General features: G+C 45.4%; 1 protein-coding gene and 1 non-coding gene across 2 annotated transcripts; one reads left to right on the forward strand and one right to left on the reverse strand.

The window, feature by feature from the left end:
• Nucleotides 1–6,873: 6,873 nt before the first annotated feature.
• Nucleotides 6,874–8,324, reverse strand: LOC147271689 (uncharacterized). Its single transcript, XM_086202774.1, has 2 exons — nucleotides 8,316–8,324; nucleotides 6,874–7,536 (listed from the first exon to the last, which is right to left on the reverse strand). Exons 1-2 carry the CDS (start codon nucleotides 8,322–8,324, stop codon nucleotides 6,874–6,876), a joined length of 672 nt encoding a protein of 223 aa, XP_086058900.1.
• A 393-nt stretch (nucleotides 8,325–8,717) lies between these two features.
• On the forward strand, nucleotides 8,718–8,789 carry trnae-uuc (transfer RNA glutamic acid (anticodon UUC)). The gene has a single exon. It is a non-coding gene; the product is annotated as a tRNA-Glu (tRNA).
• Nucleotides 8,790–19,714: the final 10,925 nt, after the last annotated feature.

Genomic DNA, 19,714 nt, shown 5'->3' on the forward strand with positions numbered 1-19,714 from the left:
CCCCCCCCCCATAACCTTTAACAAATCAGTGGTATAGAAAATGGATGGAGTGACTGATTCACTGCAGAGGCACAGTGATGTTATTAATGGAGGAGTCTTTTCATTAAAGACTGAAGCTCCATACAAGACAGAGTCTGTAGACAAGAACATCACAACCTGGGAAGCTCTCACTTCTTTGGACAGACAGCTTTGATTTCAGGTTCTACCTCTGTAAAATTGAAAGTAAAGTAAATGGAGCACCTGTGAAGGTAAAACTGATGATGTCATGACTTGTTCAGTCCTCCAACGTTAAAGTCCAACAAGCTTTTGATTGTCTCTGATTCTCTGTGGCAAAATCCTACAAGAGGAAACAGAAAATCTTGAGGTTGTCTCACTTTTTTTTTAAAAGAAACTGCATAGGACAGTGACAGGAGGCTTGTTTCCTTGATGAAAGAGACTGGTGCTCTCATCTTCTTCAACATTGACTTGTTCTACCAGGACAAGAGAATCTGAGCTTGGATGTCATTTAGCAGTCAAAGGCTTGTTAAACTGGTCAACATCAGCTGGTGTTCACTCTGATGATGTAGCGATGGTCTGGATTCTTCCTTCTGGAGCACCAAGCTGCTGGGAAGAAGCCTGATGATGTCAGAGTTGTGTTCAGTGGCTCCTGCTGGGTCCATTTCTGACAACTGGGCTCCAAAGAGTTCAGCTGTTTAAAAGGCTCAGAGAAAGCAGCACATCATGGTGGTCAGGAGACGAGGTGGCCGAGTGGTTAAGGTGATGGACTGCTGATCCATTGAGCTCTGCACGCGTGGGTTCCAATCCTGTTGTAGGAGACTTTCTTCTCCTAGATTATGGAATTACTGTGAGGCTTTTAACTGACACAGATACCAGCTGACTCAACTTCCCTTTCACATCCTGACCAAAACAACTCTGACACCCAGAGCTTGCATGTGTCAATCACCTCTGGAGAAGGTTCCGCCCCCTTAGAGCCATAAATCCTCCCATCAGTGAAGAAAACTGAAGACACCTCTTGGATGAGAGCTGAAGCGTCTTCTAGAAACCTGAAACAGTCCACTTGACACATTTAAATAATTCTACAATCCTACAGTTTCACTGAGCTTTTGTCCAAAGCCACGTTCATGTATCACATGTATATAATATATATGTGACACTCTTTCATCTACTCATTAACAAAAATGCAGTCTAATTCCAGTAAATTTGTGCAGAAGAAAACGTTATTTGTGCTGCTTCTTTATTTATTTATTAAGTTTAGTTAGTATTTTTTAATGTGTTTTCTTTCAAGTCACATTTTGTCCATTAACTTCATAATCAGAGTCTCCATCTCATCACATGACTAAAGTCTGGGTTCTGTATTGGTGGTAAAATATCCTTCCATGCCCCTCACTAGTTTGCACACAGAAAAGCATATTTTACTGGTTTCAGATCTCTTAGCTTGTTCTCTCTCTTAAACCTGCTGAGGCAGCTTTCATTGTGTGATTGATTTTAAAATATAAATATGGAACAGAACCATTGGAATCAGATGTCAGGACATTTGAAGGAATGTCAATCTCCTGTTGAAATGTTGCAGTGTGCAGCTGAGGCTCTCTGGCAGTGGCACCAGGAGCCCCAATGGCAGAACCTGGACCCTCCTGGAGGAGAACCACAGGTGAGGGCCTTCTTGGCTCCAGATTGATGGAAATCAAGTGTCTGAGGCTGTTAGCAGCCATTAAGTTGATCTGGTTGGCACTGGTATTTGTTCTTGCTGCAGCTCAGGAGTGATTCAGGAGAAGAGTTTCAGAACAGCCAAGGTTGGGGACTGGAATTCTAAAATTTCCCCTGGAACCAAACAACCTTGGAGGGTAAAACCTCCAATCATAGCCACTCAGATGCAGCAGCAGAAGAAGCTGTCATCTACCCTGATAGTCAGAGCATCAAGTCAAGGAAACATCACCATCTTGTAGTTCCAAACCTCCACCTGTCAGATTCAGCTACTTCTTATTGTGGGACTTTAAACTTGAACACAATGGAATTTGGACAAGGAGTTTTCCTTCCAGTCCAAACATCATCGTCCAGCCTCCAACCAGAGGTCCATCAGTTATCATGGAGCCACAGGTGGAGTCTGGATTCTTTTCTAGAATGAGACGGCAGTGACAGTCCTGCCAAGTGACATCACTGACATGAATGGATGACTTCAGTCACATGACTGGATGACTTCAGTCACGTGACTGGATGACTTCAGTCACGTGACTGGATGACAGTGTAGATGCCAATGTAGAGGTTTGGGAAATAGTCTCTGAGAATCCAGCTTGAAGCCACGCCCTCCTTGTTCTTCAAAAAGTCTCCCTGCAATCCTGTACTTGGGTTCAGTGTTGCTGTTCCATTTTTCAGCTGCAGGTGTCGCTGTGATACCATGTTCAGTTCAAGATTCCCAACTCCAGCTCATGTTGGTGACCTCAGTGGCAGGTAAAATGGTGCTTCAGTGGATCATGTGATCAACTCATGTGTGTCCTCACTGCTCCACAGGTCTGTCAAATGTTCTGTAAAATAGTTGGACCCAGCAGAGCTGCTAGATTAGGAGTTGATGGAGTCGTTGCAGATACCAGGGTCCAAAGTCCAGCTTGAACCTGGTTTGTGCAGTTCTTTGTCAAGCTAGCAGCCATTCTTGTCACTGCCAAGCTAAAGTGACTTCTGTCAACAAAGGTCAACATACAAAAGGATATTTCTACTGGCAGTTCAAGATTTTGATCAAACTCCTTTTTCAGAGCTGGAACCTTCCTCTTGTGTCAGCTTCCTGTTCCCATCTCTATGGTAACGGTAAGTTTTGACCCACGTCTTCAATCAGCTGTCAAATACACTAAAACAATTTTCTATCCTCCAAGTTGTTTCCATCTCTTGGTGACCTTGTTAGGCTTCCTTATCCATGGAAATATTGGTTTGAATATTTAGTTGTGGGCCTCTGGACCTTTTTTTAGTCACTAAATCTTCAATTTCAGTTAAAAAAAATGGTAAAAAGAACCTCAAGAAAATCCTAGAAATGAACCAAAGGTTGTTGTGTTTCCTGACCGTTACTGAGGGTGTTAGAACACATCTCTGACATGGATTGGTTTGATTTAGTATTCATTTTAATATCATTAACTATTGGAACATCCATGGTGTTATGGGTCAGTTTAGACCCTCATATTTACTTCAAGAAAAAGAGAAAAAAGTCTCTTTTTCATCAACAGAACTTTAATACAAACACAAAATGAAAAGCAGAACAAGCCAGAACCCAAAATATGGATTTGGAAGGTCAACAAACAACAACCAGTCAAGCAAACCAAACCAACAGAAACCAGTTACTGGTTCAAAACCAGTAAAAAACAAAAACAGAGGAAAAGTCTCTGTGTGTAAGAACATGCATGTGTGTGTGTGTGTGTGTGTGTGTGTGTGTGTGTGTGTGTGTGTGTGTGTGTCAAAAACTGACCCACTTCTTTTGCCAACATGAGCCCACAGTGGTGGTGTCTCTAAAGAGGTGGAGCTCTGTCCTTCACCTGCTAGGTTCCAGCAGGCAGCTCAGGTCTAGTTTTCTTCACTGAGCCACCATGATGAGTTTCCTCTGAGAAGTTCTTGTCCAAGGTCCCAGCTGGTAAAACCACTGTCACCAGTGATACTGGGACCCTGCAGTCCAGTGGTCTTATCAGGACCACACTGGACCTGCCGTCTTTGTTTGTTGTGTTGTTGTGCAGGTCGATGGGAGAACGAGGCTGATGAGAGTCCCTGAAGCTCCCATGACTGGGAGAGGAGCTGCTGGCAGTGTTGCTGACAGTGCACTTCTGACTTCAGGTTTGGCTCTGATTGTTGCTTTATCATCTTATTTTGATAACTGGGTCTAAACCAATCCTTATGATTTTATAATTCAGTGAAAAACATTTTCTGTTTTATTTTGTTGAACTAGAGGTTCCTGACAAAGTCAGAAAGCCTTGATGCAGTCAACAAGTTGATGTGCTTCTTTGATGCATTTAGAACCTCCAACAAGTCACACAGGAGGAAGGTTAAATCATGTGACCATCATCATAACAGCTGTTGACCTTGTTTAACTAGTTGGTGGTGCTAAATATCACCAGCTAGCTAAAGTTAACTAGCTAATGTTGCTAGCTAGCTAATATTATTTTCTAACTTCAGGCCTAAAATTTGGATTGACTGTTAAAATTGTTCACCTCACCTTTGTAACACCAGGTTTTTTCTTGATGATGTCATTGTAACTGCCTTTCTGATTCTAAAATATAAATGCATCCAAGAATAAAAATGTCAAACTGCCCCTCCATGGAAACATCATATTTAATATACTGCATTATTCTTTTCCAGTGTACTACACTATATTTTTGTTTTATCAGAGAGACTTTAATGTCTGTCTTTGATCTCTGAACTATGACTCTGATGTCATTGGTGGTGACTGAATTCTACCACCTGACAGACTGGGAAGGCTCATATTGGTGATGTCATCATAAATATATGAAGGTCTTGTTTCAATGAATTGAAGTGAAATAACTCGTTATTTTGTTTGTGGTTGTCATGGTGACTCAGGGTGTCGGGGCTCCATTGATGATGGCATTTTGTCGTGGTTGTGCACGTGTGACACTCAAGGTGAACACACTCACAGCTGATTGGACCAACTCAGATCAGCTGTTCTGAACCTGATACTCAGAGTTTCCATCTCAGTGTCAACTCAGGAGTGACTGAGGAGAAGAGTTTCAGAACAGCCACAGTTGGGGGACTTCCATCCAGCAGCCATTTTCTATCCCTGTAAGGAGTTAAGGGATCTGGAGCTGCTGGGTTCAGGTGGATCCAGAACACAAGATGGAGGTCAGTCAGGACCCCAGAAGGAGACCAGCATCTGGAAGGTGGAGATGCTTTAATCTGACACCGTTGTGTCAACAGTTCTGAAATCTGAACAAAAATAAACAGTAGTATTTCCACCTGCTGCTCCTGCATGTATTCAAGTGAACAGGAACACAGATTCATGCTCAACTTCTCCTGTGTGTTCATCCACAGTCACTAAACAACAACAACCAAACAAAGGGGGGTAGGAGGTAGAAAGGCTCTGTACAAACTGAGTCCTTTTACCATTTCTTTCCTGCTTCTAGTGGCGCTGTCGTCACTTCCTGTGACCGCAGGATGGAAGGGGTCCCCCTTCAGAATACGTTTTTTATCATTGTTACTTCCTCTTCAACATGCCTTTAGCAGACCAACTCACTGACTGGCTCAGTGAGGTAGTGTGGCCGAGCGGTCTAAGGTGCTGGATTAAGGCTCCAGTCTCTGAGGAGGTGTGGGTTCAAATCCCACCACTGCCATCATGTCTCTGGAGAGGTGTGGCAGGTCTCTCCCAACCTCTCTGTGCTGGAGGTGTTGGCTGCTTTTATCACTCTGGGAAGAAAATGTCCTGAACTTGAGGTGTTCTCCTCATCTTGAGCACTCCAAAACAACAATGTGCAGTAACGCTGAGCTGCCTTCAAGTCAACAACATGGGCACAGTGTACCCAGAGCCACAGGCTCCTCCCAGTATATGCAGCACTGCCGGTGACTCTCCAAACTGAAGCTGATCCAGGACCAGCTCAGGAGGAGCCATGGAGAAGACAGGCTCTCTGATTTAATGCTGCTGTCCATCCCAGTTGACTCCAATAAGGCTGCTGATGTCTTCAAACCCAGGACCAGAAGAAGAACCCTCCTCTGAGTCCACAGACCTGAGCACCGCTGCTCTGACTACCAGGTTACCTCCTGGTTATCAGTGTGAAGTCATGGTGAGGTGGTCAGTTGTTCCTGGTGTTTTATGACAGAGGCCTGGTAGTTAAACACTGAATTAAATCATTTTAATTCTTTACTTGAAGTTTCTTGCTGTTTAGCTGGAAATGTATGACAACTTCCTCCATGCTGGTGCCCCATCACACACAACAGGTGCACTTGTCCTCTTTTCTCCTCTGACCCTCAAACATTCCACCAGTGAACGTCCAATTATCTTCTGAAATAAGAGATGAATCTTTCCCTGCTGAGACTCCTGATCTCTGACTGTCACTAGCATGTGCTAGCAGAATACAGCACTCCTTCTTCATGATCTGTCTTTGTCTCTGACCAGCTCTAATAAATAACTAATTAATATTAAATATTAATTATACGGGGCACCACCCTGAAGAGTTCAGGGAAACTAAAAAACGACCAAACTTGTAACAGTTACCAGTCTCTAACAGAGTTTATCTACTAACAGTCAATATTCTGTAACATTAACGACCAAGGGACAGCTCTGATGTTGGAGGATGAGATCAGAGCACTGCTATTGCTGAGACACGTGACCACAAGTTGGTACACAAAAGACACTACGACTCCTCTCTTATAATAAAAATATATTTATTAACACAGTGCATCCATCAATCAGCAACTATCTAACTAACAATCTTAACACAGTCGTCTCATTCACCCATTCACACACACAATGATGGTGGAGGCTGCCATGCAAGGCGCCAACCTACTCATCAGGAGCAATTATGGGTTCAGTATCTTGCTCAAGGACACTTGGACATGGTCACCGGGGTCGGGGATCGAACCTTTGGTTGCTCGACCTCTACCCCTGAGCCATGCAGCTTGTTTGCAGTAGCCTTGCTTTTTCCCCATTAACTAATACTAATGAAATGTTCTTTTTAGAACACTTGTGATAATGTGTTCACACAATGTGAGGGATCTTCATGTTTTTGCATGTAACCAAGTCAGTATTTACTTGTCTGTTGCAATGTGGGTGATGCCATCTGTTACATCATAATGTAGAACTGCACCAGCTTTAAACCACTTGCTTTACAGCAGAACACTCACATTTATTGGGCAACTGTATCTGACAATCTAGTCACATACTGGGGAGGGGAACAATTACTCCCCATTGTGCATTCTCATGTGGGATTTCAGACTTTCCTTAACTGAGAATTTTTTGCCACAAACCATGCAGGAGAATGGTTTCTCTCCAGCATGCATTCTCACGTGTCTTTTTCGATTCCATTTTGAGAAACTCTTGCCACATATTGAGCAGAGGAACGGTTTCTCCCCAGTGTGTACGCTCATGTGTGATTCCAGATTCCCGTTAACTCGGAATCCTTTGCCACAAAACGGGCAGGAGAATGGTTTCTCCCCAGTATGCGTTCTCATGTGTGTTTTCAGATGTTGCTTTCCTTTGAATCTTGTTCCGCAAAATGAGCAGGGGAATGGTTTCTCCCCAGAATGCGTTCTCATGTGCATTTTCATATGTTCATTTTCTGAGAATTCTTTGCCACAAAATGGGCAGGGGAATGGTTTCTCCCCAGTGTGTATTCTCATATGTCTTTTCAGATTTCCCTTTGAGAATCTTTTGCCACAAACTGAGCAGGGGAATGGTTTCTCCCCAGTGTGTGTTCTCATGTGAGTATCCAAACTACTTCTGTAACTAAAACCTTTACTGCATGTTGAGCACCTAAAGGGACGCTCATCCTCACTGACTTCAGTCTCAGATTCAGAAGGACCAAAGTTCACATTCCCGATGATCTTTGATTCTCTTTCAGTCTGTAGTTTTTGCTCTTTTGAGCTGCAATGAGTCACTTCCTGTCCTGGTCTCAGTTTCTGAAGCAAATTCCTCCTTGAGCCAAAGGGTTCCTTGTGCTCAGAGGAGGCCGTGTTATCAGGTCTGACCCAATCATCCTCACTGACTTCAGTCTCAGCTTCAGAAGAGTCTGACATCTGGTCTTCAGTCTGGGGTTGTACAAGTGGATCTGGATCTACCTTGCTGGCTGGTTCTGGTTCTGGTCCTCCACTCTCTTCTTCATCAGCTTCTGTTTTCAGAGGATGAACTGGGCTGCTGCTCAGAGACTCTTCTTTCAAGTTCTCCTCAGTTAGACTCTGATGAAGCTGTGGGAACTGAGGTTTCTCTTCGTCCCCTTCACTCTTCACAGGGACCAGAGTGAAGGGGAACGTGGTGATATCAGCCTCCTCCTGCCCTTGAAACTGCCCTCCCTCCTCACTGGTCCAGAGCTCCTCCCACTCCTCTTTAATGTGGGGGGGCTCTGGGTCCTGCAGCTCAGGGGGAACCTCTTCTTTGATCACCAGCAGCTGCTCCACATCTGCAGGATACAAACAGCAACATCAGAAATCTCTTCATTTGACTCTGAAACAGCGGAGCAACATTTATCCTATTCAGCTGGCGATTTATCAAAGATATCAGATCTTTCTGAAGACAGGCTGTGTGTGTGTGCATGTGTGTGTGTGTGTGTGTGTGTGTGTGTGTGTGTGTGTGTGTGTGTGTGTGTGTGTGTGTGTGTGTGTGACTGAATAATAACCAGACTAACTTTTATCATGGACCAAGTCGAGTTGACTCACTAAATTCATAACTGAATGATTATTTAATTAATAAACAGAACATGTGTCTAAAGTCATGATCAAATTCATGTAAAATCTGAGCAACGAGGGTTTGAAAATGTTCCAATGAGACAAACCAATGTTGACAGTTAAAGGATCTTAGTTGTGGTGGCAGCAGGCCTATTCCAAGAGCTTTGCTCACATTCCTGATCAGGCTTCATAATGGTTCTGGACCACTGAGTGATAGAAGCTGATCCTGGGGGTGGACTGTCTTTAGGGGGCTGAGGTGTCTGGTGGTCTTGGTGGACCCTCTGCATCTCAAACTGAGACCACAGAGTCCTGTGTTCTTGAGTCATTGTCTATAGTCTCTGTTGTTGGAGAGCTCAGTGTGGTCCCTGATGGTCTAGTGGCTAGGATTTGGCGCTTTCACCGCTGCGGCCCGGGTTCGATTCCCGGTCAGGGAATGAGTTATTTAGAGGTTGAGGGAGAGGTGATCAGGTGGTCCACATGATGGTGGAGGTGATGAACTGTGAATCCATCATGGCTCCACTCTCACCCCCATTGTAGTGTCCTTGGTTCACTCTGCCATGGCCCCATGTTGAAGGGTGACTGTCTCATTCAGGTTCAACCCTTTGTTAGACTCTATTAAGTCACTGACTCCTGCAAGGACAAACTCTGTAATCCTCCTTAGTAGCTTTGGTTCCTTGCAGCACAGAAAGTCCATTCACTGATGTAGGAACTGGAAAACTTAGAGCTCCATTCCTTCCTCCATTGAGCAGAACAAACACAGAACAGAGAGCAGTTCCTCCTACAGTTCTCAGAAAGTCTGAGGGCACCAAAGAAAGGAGGGAAATGCAATCAATGTTGAATTCATTTACATTTCTTATATTTGATCAAAGCTAGAACTTAATAAGCTGCCATCAACCTTGATGACCAACTCCTTCACTGTGTAGTTTAAAGTCCCTGGTTTGATTTGTGTCAGGACTTCAGAAGCTCCAATCCTCTCTAAGGTCCAGTGAGAGTGGAAGAGATTATAAATGAGAGAAGCAGGGCCCTCACTCAGAACTGAACCAGCTCAGTTGGGAGAGCCTTAGACTGAAGATATAAAGGTCCCTGGTCCGATCCCAGGTTTCAGCAGAGGAGCAGCATTGACTTTACTTTCCAGTGGAGGAACTGCAGACATGAAGGAAACTAACATCTTGTCCTGTGCATTCTTGTGACATTCAGGACATTTTTGGAGCCTCTTGTTGGATTTTGCCACAGAGAATCAGAGCCAATCAAAAGCCTGGTGGACTTCAACATGGAGGACTGAACAAGTCAAGAAAGCATCAGTTTGACCTTCACAGGTGTTTCTGTTCCTGTCTCAATGCTGTAGAAAGAGCCTGAGGAGCTCAGACGGTAGAGCATCAGACTTTTAATGTGAGGGTCCAGGGTTCAAGTCCCTGTTCAGGTGCTGTGGAGGTTCCAGTGTTTGACAACATGGTACTGGATGAAGTTTAGTGTTGAACAAACTGTCATCATCAAAAGTAGAAGTGTTCTTGTCTTGCCACTGTGAGACAGTCGCTAGAAAACTGACCAACAATAATTTCATGTGGCATGCAATTAACAAAAGACTACAAATGACCCTGGTCAAGTCAGTTTTATTTGTATTGCGCCAAACAACAAAGTTCTCTCATGACTCTTTACTAGTAGAGCAGGTCCAGCACCAAACTCCTTCAATGAACCTCCACCAACAATTCTCCATCAGCAGCACATCCTGCAACAGTGGTGATGAAAACCTTCCTTTTAACAGGCAGGAACGTGGAGCAGATCCAGGATCAGTAGAAAGGGATGTTTGCTTTGACCGGATGGGGGGAAAGAGAGCAGGAGAGCGGGGCAGAGACAAAGACAGAGAATGGAGGAAGACAGATATACAGAAGGAAAGAGAGGGACAGAGATAAAGAGAGAGAGAAGTGAAGAGACTGGTGGACAGACAGGAGAAGTGGTGAAGGGTGGATGAGGCGTCATGAAGCCTGTGGACGCCATGACACTGTGTTACTGTCACTGAATACTGACACCTGCTGGACTGTAAACTTCCCTGCAGGCTTGACCGACTGAACTGACACTGATTTGATGACCCGTGAACACAATGAGATCATTGAAGTCTTTGTGTTCATACTGGATCGTTCCATGTCTTTGAACAATGGGACCATGATGTGAAAGTCTCAGTGAAAGTGATGGGAATGAGGACGCTTTGTTTTTACAAATTTTTAATAAAAAAGAAGTTTTTCCAACGTTTTCAAATCAAGTCTGTTGGGTTTCTTGAAGCGATTTCTCCTGCCGTGGAGAACACACGCTCACATGGCCCTGATGATGACGGCCTGCACAGGAAGTCTGTGGCCAGCAGGAAGAGGCTGGGACAGGCAGTCTGCTGGCTCTTCAGTGCACCAGAGGATCTTGAGTCCGTCCAGTATCTGCTAGTATCGCTGTACTTGCTGTACTTGATGTACTCGCTGTACTTGATGTACTCGCTGTACTTGATGTACTCGCTGTACTTGATGTACTCGCTGGAGTTCCACTTCTTCCAAGTCTCCGCACTTCATCATCCAAGTGCTGCCACAGGTCATTTAAAGAAAAAACAAACAAACAAACAAACCGTCCTTTTAGTACAATTTCCAAAAACCAACACGATGATGAACAACATGGCTGATGGGGCTGAGAGAGCTGTGATGGAAACGAAGCTGCAACAGACGCGCGGACCAGAGGGAGGAAACCACGGCGTTTCACTGCTTTACATTTAGAATCTCACGCCAAGCCGGAGAAGCAGGTCCTGAATCAGTCACGTGGTCACTGCTGGCTGGCGAGGCTTCGGACGTCACCACATACGTCATCAATACGCGCTTCACAGAACGAGACGAAGACGCGGGAAGCTTTGAACACAACAAGGAAAGAAGGAGAAGTCCGTGAACCCCCGGCCTCGGTCTTTGTCTCCTGAAGGCTGAGTGGCGCCGGTAGAACCTCAACATGTGCGCCGCGCAGCTGCTGCGGGTGTCGGTCCAGGAGCGGATCCTCGCCGCCGCTGAAGACTTCCTGCTGCAGCTGGGAGAAGGAGACTCAGCGGCTGGAGTCCCGGTGCTGAGAGCGCTGCTCACCGAGCGGCTGGCGGCGGCCGCGGAGCAGATCGTGGCTCTGCTGGAGGAAACCGTGGCGGAGTACGAGCGGGAGAACCGCCGGCAGAGGTTGCTGCTCGATGCCGTGGTGAAGCCCCGAGTCAGGCTGGACAGAGCAGGTGAGTCCCGCAGGGACCTGCTGGGCCCCGAATTCAGCCAGGAAGTGGAGCTGCAGAGGCCCTCAGAGAGCATTTTAGGGGATTTTAGGTGTAAAAAGCCATTTCCGGGTTGTGTGTGAACGTCTGAAAGGTAAAATGTAAAAATTCAAAGGTCAAAATCAAAGGGTAAACTAGTTTTTCTGTGGATTGTTGTCCAGCCTTCTTTTGTAGTTTTTACCCTGTCCTGTTCAGCAGCAGCATCCATGTTCCTGGTGCCATGTTGGACTGAAGCAGTTCTACTCTGCTAAGGAGGAACCTGATAAACTCCTCCTATCACCTTCTGTGTTGAACTTTATTAGGAATGTGTTGGTTCATTGATGAAGCTACCGGACTGAGACTCAGGAGAGGACAGGAAGAGAGAGCAGGGACAGGACAGGAAGAGAGAGCAGGGACAGGACAGGGAGGACAAGGGGGGGGGGGCAACAATAGGAGAAAAACAAACAAACAAAAACAGTAACAACAATAACAACAGAGATTTATCGAGGATTCGATCTGAAATTCTACTGGTCACCAAGAGACAAACTATAAAAATAGACCAGAGAGAGAGAGAGAGAGAGTAGAGCCAGCAGGTATTTCTTCTCAGAGTATTACAGTTCTACAACACAGAACAACAGAAGTTATCAGTCGAGAAAAACTCTCACTGACCTGTCTTTGTAGCCAGAGAGGCGTGTATTTTGAGACCAGGTGTGTGTGTGCGTGTGTGTGTGTGTGTGTGTGTGTGTGTGTGTGCTACGGTTTGTCTTGGATGCTGTGGGTAGCTGACTGTAGCTGATGTGGGGGACCAGAACATCACACCCCCAGTCCAGGATAGCAGGCAGGTCAGGACCAAACCACCAGGGCACCCAGAAACCCCCTGAACACAGGGAGCCCCAGGAACCCCCCCCCCCCCAGGCCCCCAGGCCCGCGCTGGTGCAGTTAGCAAAAGGGGCAGCAATGGACCCACTCCCCGCCCCAGCTGCCCCCCCATCCCAACATGGGTGCAGGGTGTGTGTTGTGCGTGGGAGTGTAGATGTGATGGTGTGGATGACTAGAATGTAGTTAAAATCCAGGGAGGCACCCGGGGCGTGGGAGCGCCGCCGGTTGCTTGTTTGTGTGCCATTTATTCTTTTTTATATATAAATATTCATATTAATATTGGCCCAGACGTTATGTGTGCCAGAGAGCTAAGTATTTCCTGTGTAGGTGTTTTTTGTGTTGTGTTATTTTTTGATGGCGCCATGAGGATCATGAAGTGAAAGAAACAAAGACCTGACGCATCAGTGGATCTCAGGAATCATCACTCCAGGGCTGGAACCTGAGGTGTGAGTCACTGTCAGTGGTCAATGTTAAGAACACTCCCATTGACAGGCATCAGAAGCATGTTACCATTGGACTGAACCAAGACAAGACCAAGCTGAGGGGACATTCACACTGTGTTGCTAACTCCTGCTAACTGAGTCGTGTGTGACAGGCTGGCCCAGCATGCTGTGCATGTTGGTGTCCTTGTGTCGTTCTTCTGTAGGCTGCTACGGTGCTACCTTGTTAAAAGATGATCCTGTACACTGGAAATTATATCAGCCCATTAAAAACAACCTTTTTTTCTCCACTGCCCGGTTGGCCTGGGCTGGACCGGCCATTAGGGAATCATTCCACTTCTCCCAGTGGCCAGCACCTCCCTGGCTGTGAGTGCAGGTGGGCTGACATGTTTAGCATCGGTACAGGTTCCCTCTGGTTCTAGGGACTGAACTCTCATTCTCCTACAGGGTCTCATTCTAGAAATGAACATTCTGACTAGCAGATGTGATGATGAATGGACAAAACCATTCAGCAGAGGGGACCTTTGACCTTTGACCTGGGTGACACAACGTTGATCCAAGCATCTGAAGCCAGCGTTTCTGTTCCCAGTTTGCTGACTGGTCCTCAGTAGCAGGACGTCTCTTTTCATTGAGTTGATTTCTGTTTCTGTCTGTTGCTCCGCTGTTTCAGAGTCAAATGAAGAGATTTCTGATGTTGCTGTTTGTGTCCTGCAGATGTGGAGCAGCTGCTGGTGATTAAAGAAGAGGTTCCCCCTGAGCTGCAGGACCCAGAGCCCCCCCACATTAAAGAGGAGTGGGAGGAGCTCTGGACCAGTGAGGAGGGAGGGCAGCTTCAAGGACAGGAGGAGGCTGATATCACCACGTTCCCCTTCACTCTGTTCCCTGTGAAGAGTGAAGGGGACGAAGAGAAACCTCAGTTCCCACAGCTTCATCAGAGTCTAACTGAGGAGAACTTGAAAGAAGAGTCTCTGAGCAGCAGCCCAGTTCATCCTCTGAAAACAGAAGCTGATGGAGAAGAGAGTGGAGGACCAGAACCAGAACCAGCCAGCAAGGTAGATCCAGATCCACTTGTACAACCCCAGACTGAAGACCAGATGTCAGACTCTTCTGAAGCTGAGACTGAAGTCAGTGAGGATGATTGGGTCAGACCTGATAACACGGCCTCCTCTGAGCACAAGGAACCCTTTGGCTCAAGGAGGAATTTGCTTCAGAAACTGAGCCCAGGACAGGAAGTGACTCATTGCAGCTCAAAAGAGCAAGAAGTAAAGACTGAAAGAGAATCAGAAATCATCAGGAACGTGAACTTTGGTCCTTCTGAATCTGAGACAGAAGTCAGTGAGGATGAGCGTCCATTTAGGTGCTCAAAGTGCAGTAAAGGTTTTAGATATAGAAGTGGTTTAGGTACACACATGAGAACACACAGTGGGGAGAAACCATTCCCCTGCTCAGTTTGTGGCAAAAGATTCTCTGTGAAGGGACATCTGACAACACACATGAGAAAACACACTGGGGAGAAACCGTTCCCCTGCTCAGTTTGTGGCATAAGATTTTCAGTTAAGGAACGTCTAGAATTACACATGAGAACACACACTGGGGAGAAACCATTCCCCTGCTCAGTTTGTGGCAAAAGATTCTCTGTTAAGGTTTGTCTGACGAGACACATGAAAACACACACTGGGGAGAAACCATTTCCCTGCTCAGTTTGTGACAAAAGGTTCCCAGAAAAGACATGTCTGATAAGACACATGAGAACACACACTGGGGAGAAACCATTCTCATGCTCAGTTTGTGGCACAAGATTTTCAGAAATGGGATCTCTGAAAAGACACATGAGAATGCACACTGGGGTGGAACCTCTTGTCTTGACAGCTCTGAAGCAGACAAGAGTGGGAGATGTAGGTTGAAGGCCAAATAATGACTTTATTTAAACCAATGATACATCAAAGATGAACTCAGTGAGCGATGTCACTGTCAGTGAAGTCTATGGTTGTGGTTGTGTGTGAGTGTTAGGGAGGTGTAAGGAGGAGACGATGGATGAGGAGGAAGAGAGGCAACTCGAGACAAGACGTCCACCACCATGTTGTCGTCCCCTTCACATAGTAAATATCCAGGCAGTATAACTGCAGGAACAGAGACCACCTGACTGGTCTCTGGTTGGGACACTGCAACGAATGAAGGAAGGTGAGTGGATTATGGTCAGTGTAGACAACATGTCTACGTGGAGAACAATGATGAGAACACACAGCTGAGAGACATCAGTCTTGCTGAGTTAGTTAACAAAGGAAAAGATGAGACGACGCAACAGAGAGACTTCCTTTGTCCATCCTGTGTTGTGTGACTGAAGCTGAGGAGAAACTGAAACTAATCATGGTGGTGGAGGCCAGACTTGAGGGTTGTGGGTGTAAAGAGTTTTTGAAAGCAGAAGGGAAAACACAGCAGGAAAGAGACAGGATGAAGCTGAAATCATGGAGCCACCATTGGACAGGAGGGTGTGAGGGCTGATCTGATTTCTCTGAGGTCACCATCAAAGATCCACTTGGCACCAAGTACTGATCTTTATAATGAAGTATTGATCCCTGATCAAACACTGAATTGTCTTTGAGATGTGTGAAAATAAATGAGTGGGTGGAGTCTCTGATATCAGTGATGTCATCCAGCTGTTTGAGAAATATGTGGCATAAGCTGGAGCCTCCGGTGAAGTACCTTTAGTAGTAGTACACATGCAGTATACGCTCAGTACCGGCTCCTACACAGACACAGCGAGCGCTGCTTTAACAAATACATGGTTCCTATGGGAGGGATTGCTTGGATTTCCGGTGTATCAGGACCAGGACTGAAGTTGGTCCCTGACCGTCCTGGAGGGGCGGCTGTAACACAGGATGAGTTTTCACAGTGAAGGTCTTCTTCTTCTACAGCTGAATTAAAGTGTAAACAGCAGTCTACACACCTTTAACTGTCCTTATAAACTTGTCTTTTCATAAACTTTCTGTTCTCTTTTAAAGTCGTCAGTGCTTTTGTTTCCATGTAGAGGCTCTACTTGATCACCACCCTTGTGTTTGACTATTTGGAGTGGATGTTATCTACAGACATCTTTCTACTTTAAATAGATGAAAGACTTGTTTTTCCATCTCATGTTGTTCCTGCAATGATTGAAGGCAACAAACAACAACACATAATTTGCCATTTTTCATGTTATTTTGAACTTTTCCATTTTTATCTCAGTTCCGGGTAAAAATCCTTCTTCCTCTTCTGTGTTTTACGGCAGCTGTTCTCTGAGTTTGAAACTCCACATTAGAACTGCAGCATCAATCAATCAATCAATCAATCAATGGATTTGGATGGATTTTGCGTTTGTTTTGTCTGCTCTTTTTTTCGTTGTACTTGTGGTCATCATTGTCTCCAATCAGAAAATCTGAGGCTGGGACGTCTTGATGACGCTTGAAGACAGGAAGCAGGTCTCAGAAGAGTGTCGACAGTCTGGTGCTGCATTTCTCTCTCTTCTAGACTCAACTGGTGTCCATCAGTCTGTCCATGAACGCCCTCACTGTCACAACCACACCTCCACCTCCTCCTAACATGTGGAACTGAAGCTGAACATCTAGTTGTGTTTCCACAGAACGCTTTTATCAGACCACCAATCAATCACTTTGGAATTTGGACTGATCAACTACAGTCCACTCAGGAAAACAGTGGTTTCCAGATGTTTGTCTGATCAGGCCACACCTGGATTTAAGGAAGCGATTCCAGTGGTGCTAAATTCAGTGTCGTGTCCCATTGTTACAGAGGACACTGTTGTCAACCTTAGTCCCTCCCAAATTGATAGTTTTATCAATAGAGCAACAGGCACCTTAGGATCAACTCTGGACTCATTTGCCCCACTAAAAACTAAATCTATAAATCCAAGGAAACAAGCACCTTGGTACAATTCAGAAACCAGACAGCTTCAACAAAAAACCCAGAAGTTCAAGAGAATATGGCGCTGCCCCAACTGGAGGAGTCTCATTTAGTCTGGCAAGACAGCCTTAAAAGCTATAAGAAAGCCCTTCGTATAGCGAGAGCAGCCTACTACTCAGCACTAATAGAGGAACACAAGAACAACCCAGGTTCCTCTTCTTTCATGGACTTCTTTAATGACAAAATTGTCCTTATTAGAGAGAAAATTCACCTCCTCCTGCCATCAGCTGACAACATGGCACCTATAGCCTCAGAAGCCTTAGAGGCTGCTGGAGGACCAGACGTACACTTGATAGTTTTTGTACCGTGAGCCTTGATGAGCTCAGTTCAATCATTTCCTCCTCTAAACTATCCACCTGTCTTCTAGACCCCATCCCAACCAAGCTACTTAAGGACTCTCTACCCTTCGTTAGCACCTCCCTCTTAGATATGATCAATGTGTCTAGTATCTGGTTACGTCCCACAGTCCTTTAAAGTGGCAGTAATTAGACCCCTCCTCAAAAAGCAACCCTGGATCCAGAAGTTTTGGCCAACTTCAGACCAACATCAAATCTTCCTTTTCTCACCAAAATTCTGGAGAAAGCAGTTGCTAAACAGCTCTGTGACTTCTCCATAGCAACAGCCTATGAGAGGATTTCCAGTCAGGGTTCAGGATTCATCCTAGCACAGAAACAGGACTAGTCAAAGTTACCAATGACCTCCTACTAGCATCAGATGAGGGACTGGTCTCTGTGCTGGTCTTATTAGATCTTAGTGCAGCTTTTGATACCATTGATCACCATATCCTTCTACGGAGACTGGAACATGTCATTGGCATTAAAGGAACTGCACTTAACTGGTTCAGGTCCTATTTACTAGGTCATCTCAGTTTGTACTGACTAATGATAAACCCTCGGAAACCACTGCAGTCTCTTATTGTGTTCCTCAAGGCTCTGAGCTTGGACCAATCCTCTTCACCCTTTATCTGCTTCCTCTCGGTCACATTATTAGGAAACACTCAATTAATTTTCACTGCTATGCTGACGACACACAGCTGTACTTATCAATGCATCCACATGAAATAAATCAGCTGACTAAACTGGAGGCCTGTCTAAAGGAGATAAAAAACTTGGATGACCCTTAATTTCCTTTTATTGAACTCTGACAAAACTGTGTCATGAAATAACTTCTGTTGTGATTTGGTGACTTGACTTGACTTTTAGGTTAGAATTAATTTTAAAGCAGAAAACTCTTCCCTCTTCAATCCTGTCACTCAGTGTTGTAAACTGTTTCAAACAAATTCTACTGTTCAACAGTTCAAGTGTTTGTAATGAAGCTGAATATTCTCCTCTACTTTCCTCAATTGTGTTTCTTTCATGTCCTCCTGAGATCAAAGACAGAATTCTAGTTACTGTCAAAGCCCTTATGACATCGTCAGGAATTCTGACTTTGATCTGGAGACTCTTGCTTTAATCTTAATTTGATCTGACTAATGTTTTAGTTTAGGTTGCATGATACCGACCACCTCATTTCTCCTGATGGACTGGTGACCTGTCCAGGGTGAACCCTGCCTCTTGAACAATGTCACCTGGGATCACCCCCCCCCCCGTGACCCTTAAAGGATAAGAACAGAAAGTGGATGGAGGGATGGACTCAACACTGAAATCAGCTGATCTGATCCACATTCTAATGTTTCCTGTCCCTCTTTAGGAGTCAGTGAGAATAGTAGTGTATATAATAATGTATATCCAACCTTGTAGTATCTTTCCAAAGCTTTGAGTATTTCTTCTTGTTTCTACTTGTAGTTTTAGTGTCTGGATCTTTTCTTTTGATATCCTGCTGTCTGCTCTTTGCTTTTGGAGCTTCCTTCCCAACAACTACCAGGCCTCCTGGGTACTGTAGGAAACATGGTCAAGTTCTTCTGACTTCTCCAGTAACGTCCTGCTCACATTGGTCTGTCTTCATTTTGACTCCTCCCACTGCCACAATGACCAGCCTTTATACTCTTGGTGACTGGGGCCCTGGTTGCTGCAGGCCTCAACACCAGCCTGTGGTTGTGAGCAGTGCAGAACAGAACTGACAGTATCTCCCATGCAGGACCTGGGTCAGCGCCTGGTGCCAGCTGGGGCACCGCTTTAACCTGGACCCCTAGAAGATCTTCTCCAGGAACTGGCCTTTTTGGTTCCATCAAGGCCTGAGAGGATGGTGAAGAGTGATCCTCCACCAGGCAGCACAGTCAGCAGCAGCCATTTTGTTCCACTAGAATCAAGTATGATAGTGACAGACTGGTGAGTACTTGCTAACTGACACTTCCTGTTTTTACTGCTATTCTTCCATGAATGTGCTCATGTTGGCTGGTCCCCAACCACAGTTTCAAAGCCATGATGACATCTTTCATCAACAATCAGACTTATATTTTCTCTATTTGGACAAATAAGGTTTCAACTGACACAGCTGGCCAACGTCCTGGAGTTCATTCAGCCTGGAGAACCAGGTGCTGGTTCCTTCTTTTACCAGGCAGGAACGGGCAGCAGATCCAAGATCAGTAGGTGCAGATGTCTGCTTGACTGGTAGGAGGAAAGAGAGCAGGAGAGCTGGTCAGAGACAAAGACAGATCATGAAGAAGGAGTGCTGTATTCTGCTAGCACATGCTAGTGACAGTCAGAGATCAGGAGTCTCAGCAGGGAAAGATTCATCTCTTATTTCAGAGGACAATTGGACGTTCACTGGAAGACAGTGAATGTTTGAGGGTCAGAGGTGAAAAGAGGACAAGTGCACCTGTTGTGTGTGATGGGGCACCAGCATGGAGGAAGTTGTCAAACATTTTGAGTGAAAAAGCGTGAATCTTCAAGTA

The sequence above is a fragment of the Aulostomus chinensis genome, chromosome 1, assembly GCF_037954235.1.
Source record: "Aulostomus chinensis isolate RoL2024-O1b breed Wild chromosome 1, RoL_Achi_v1.0, whole genome shotgun sequence".
NCBI classification, from domain to species: Eukaryota; Metazoa; Chordata; class Actinopteri; order Syngnathiformes; family Aulostomidae; genus Aulostomus; species Aulostomus chinensis.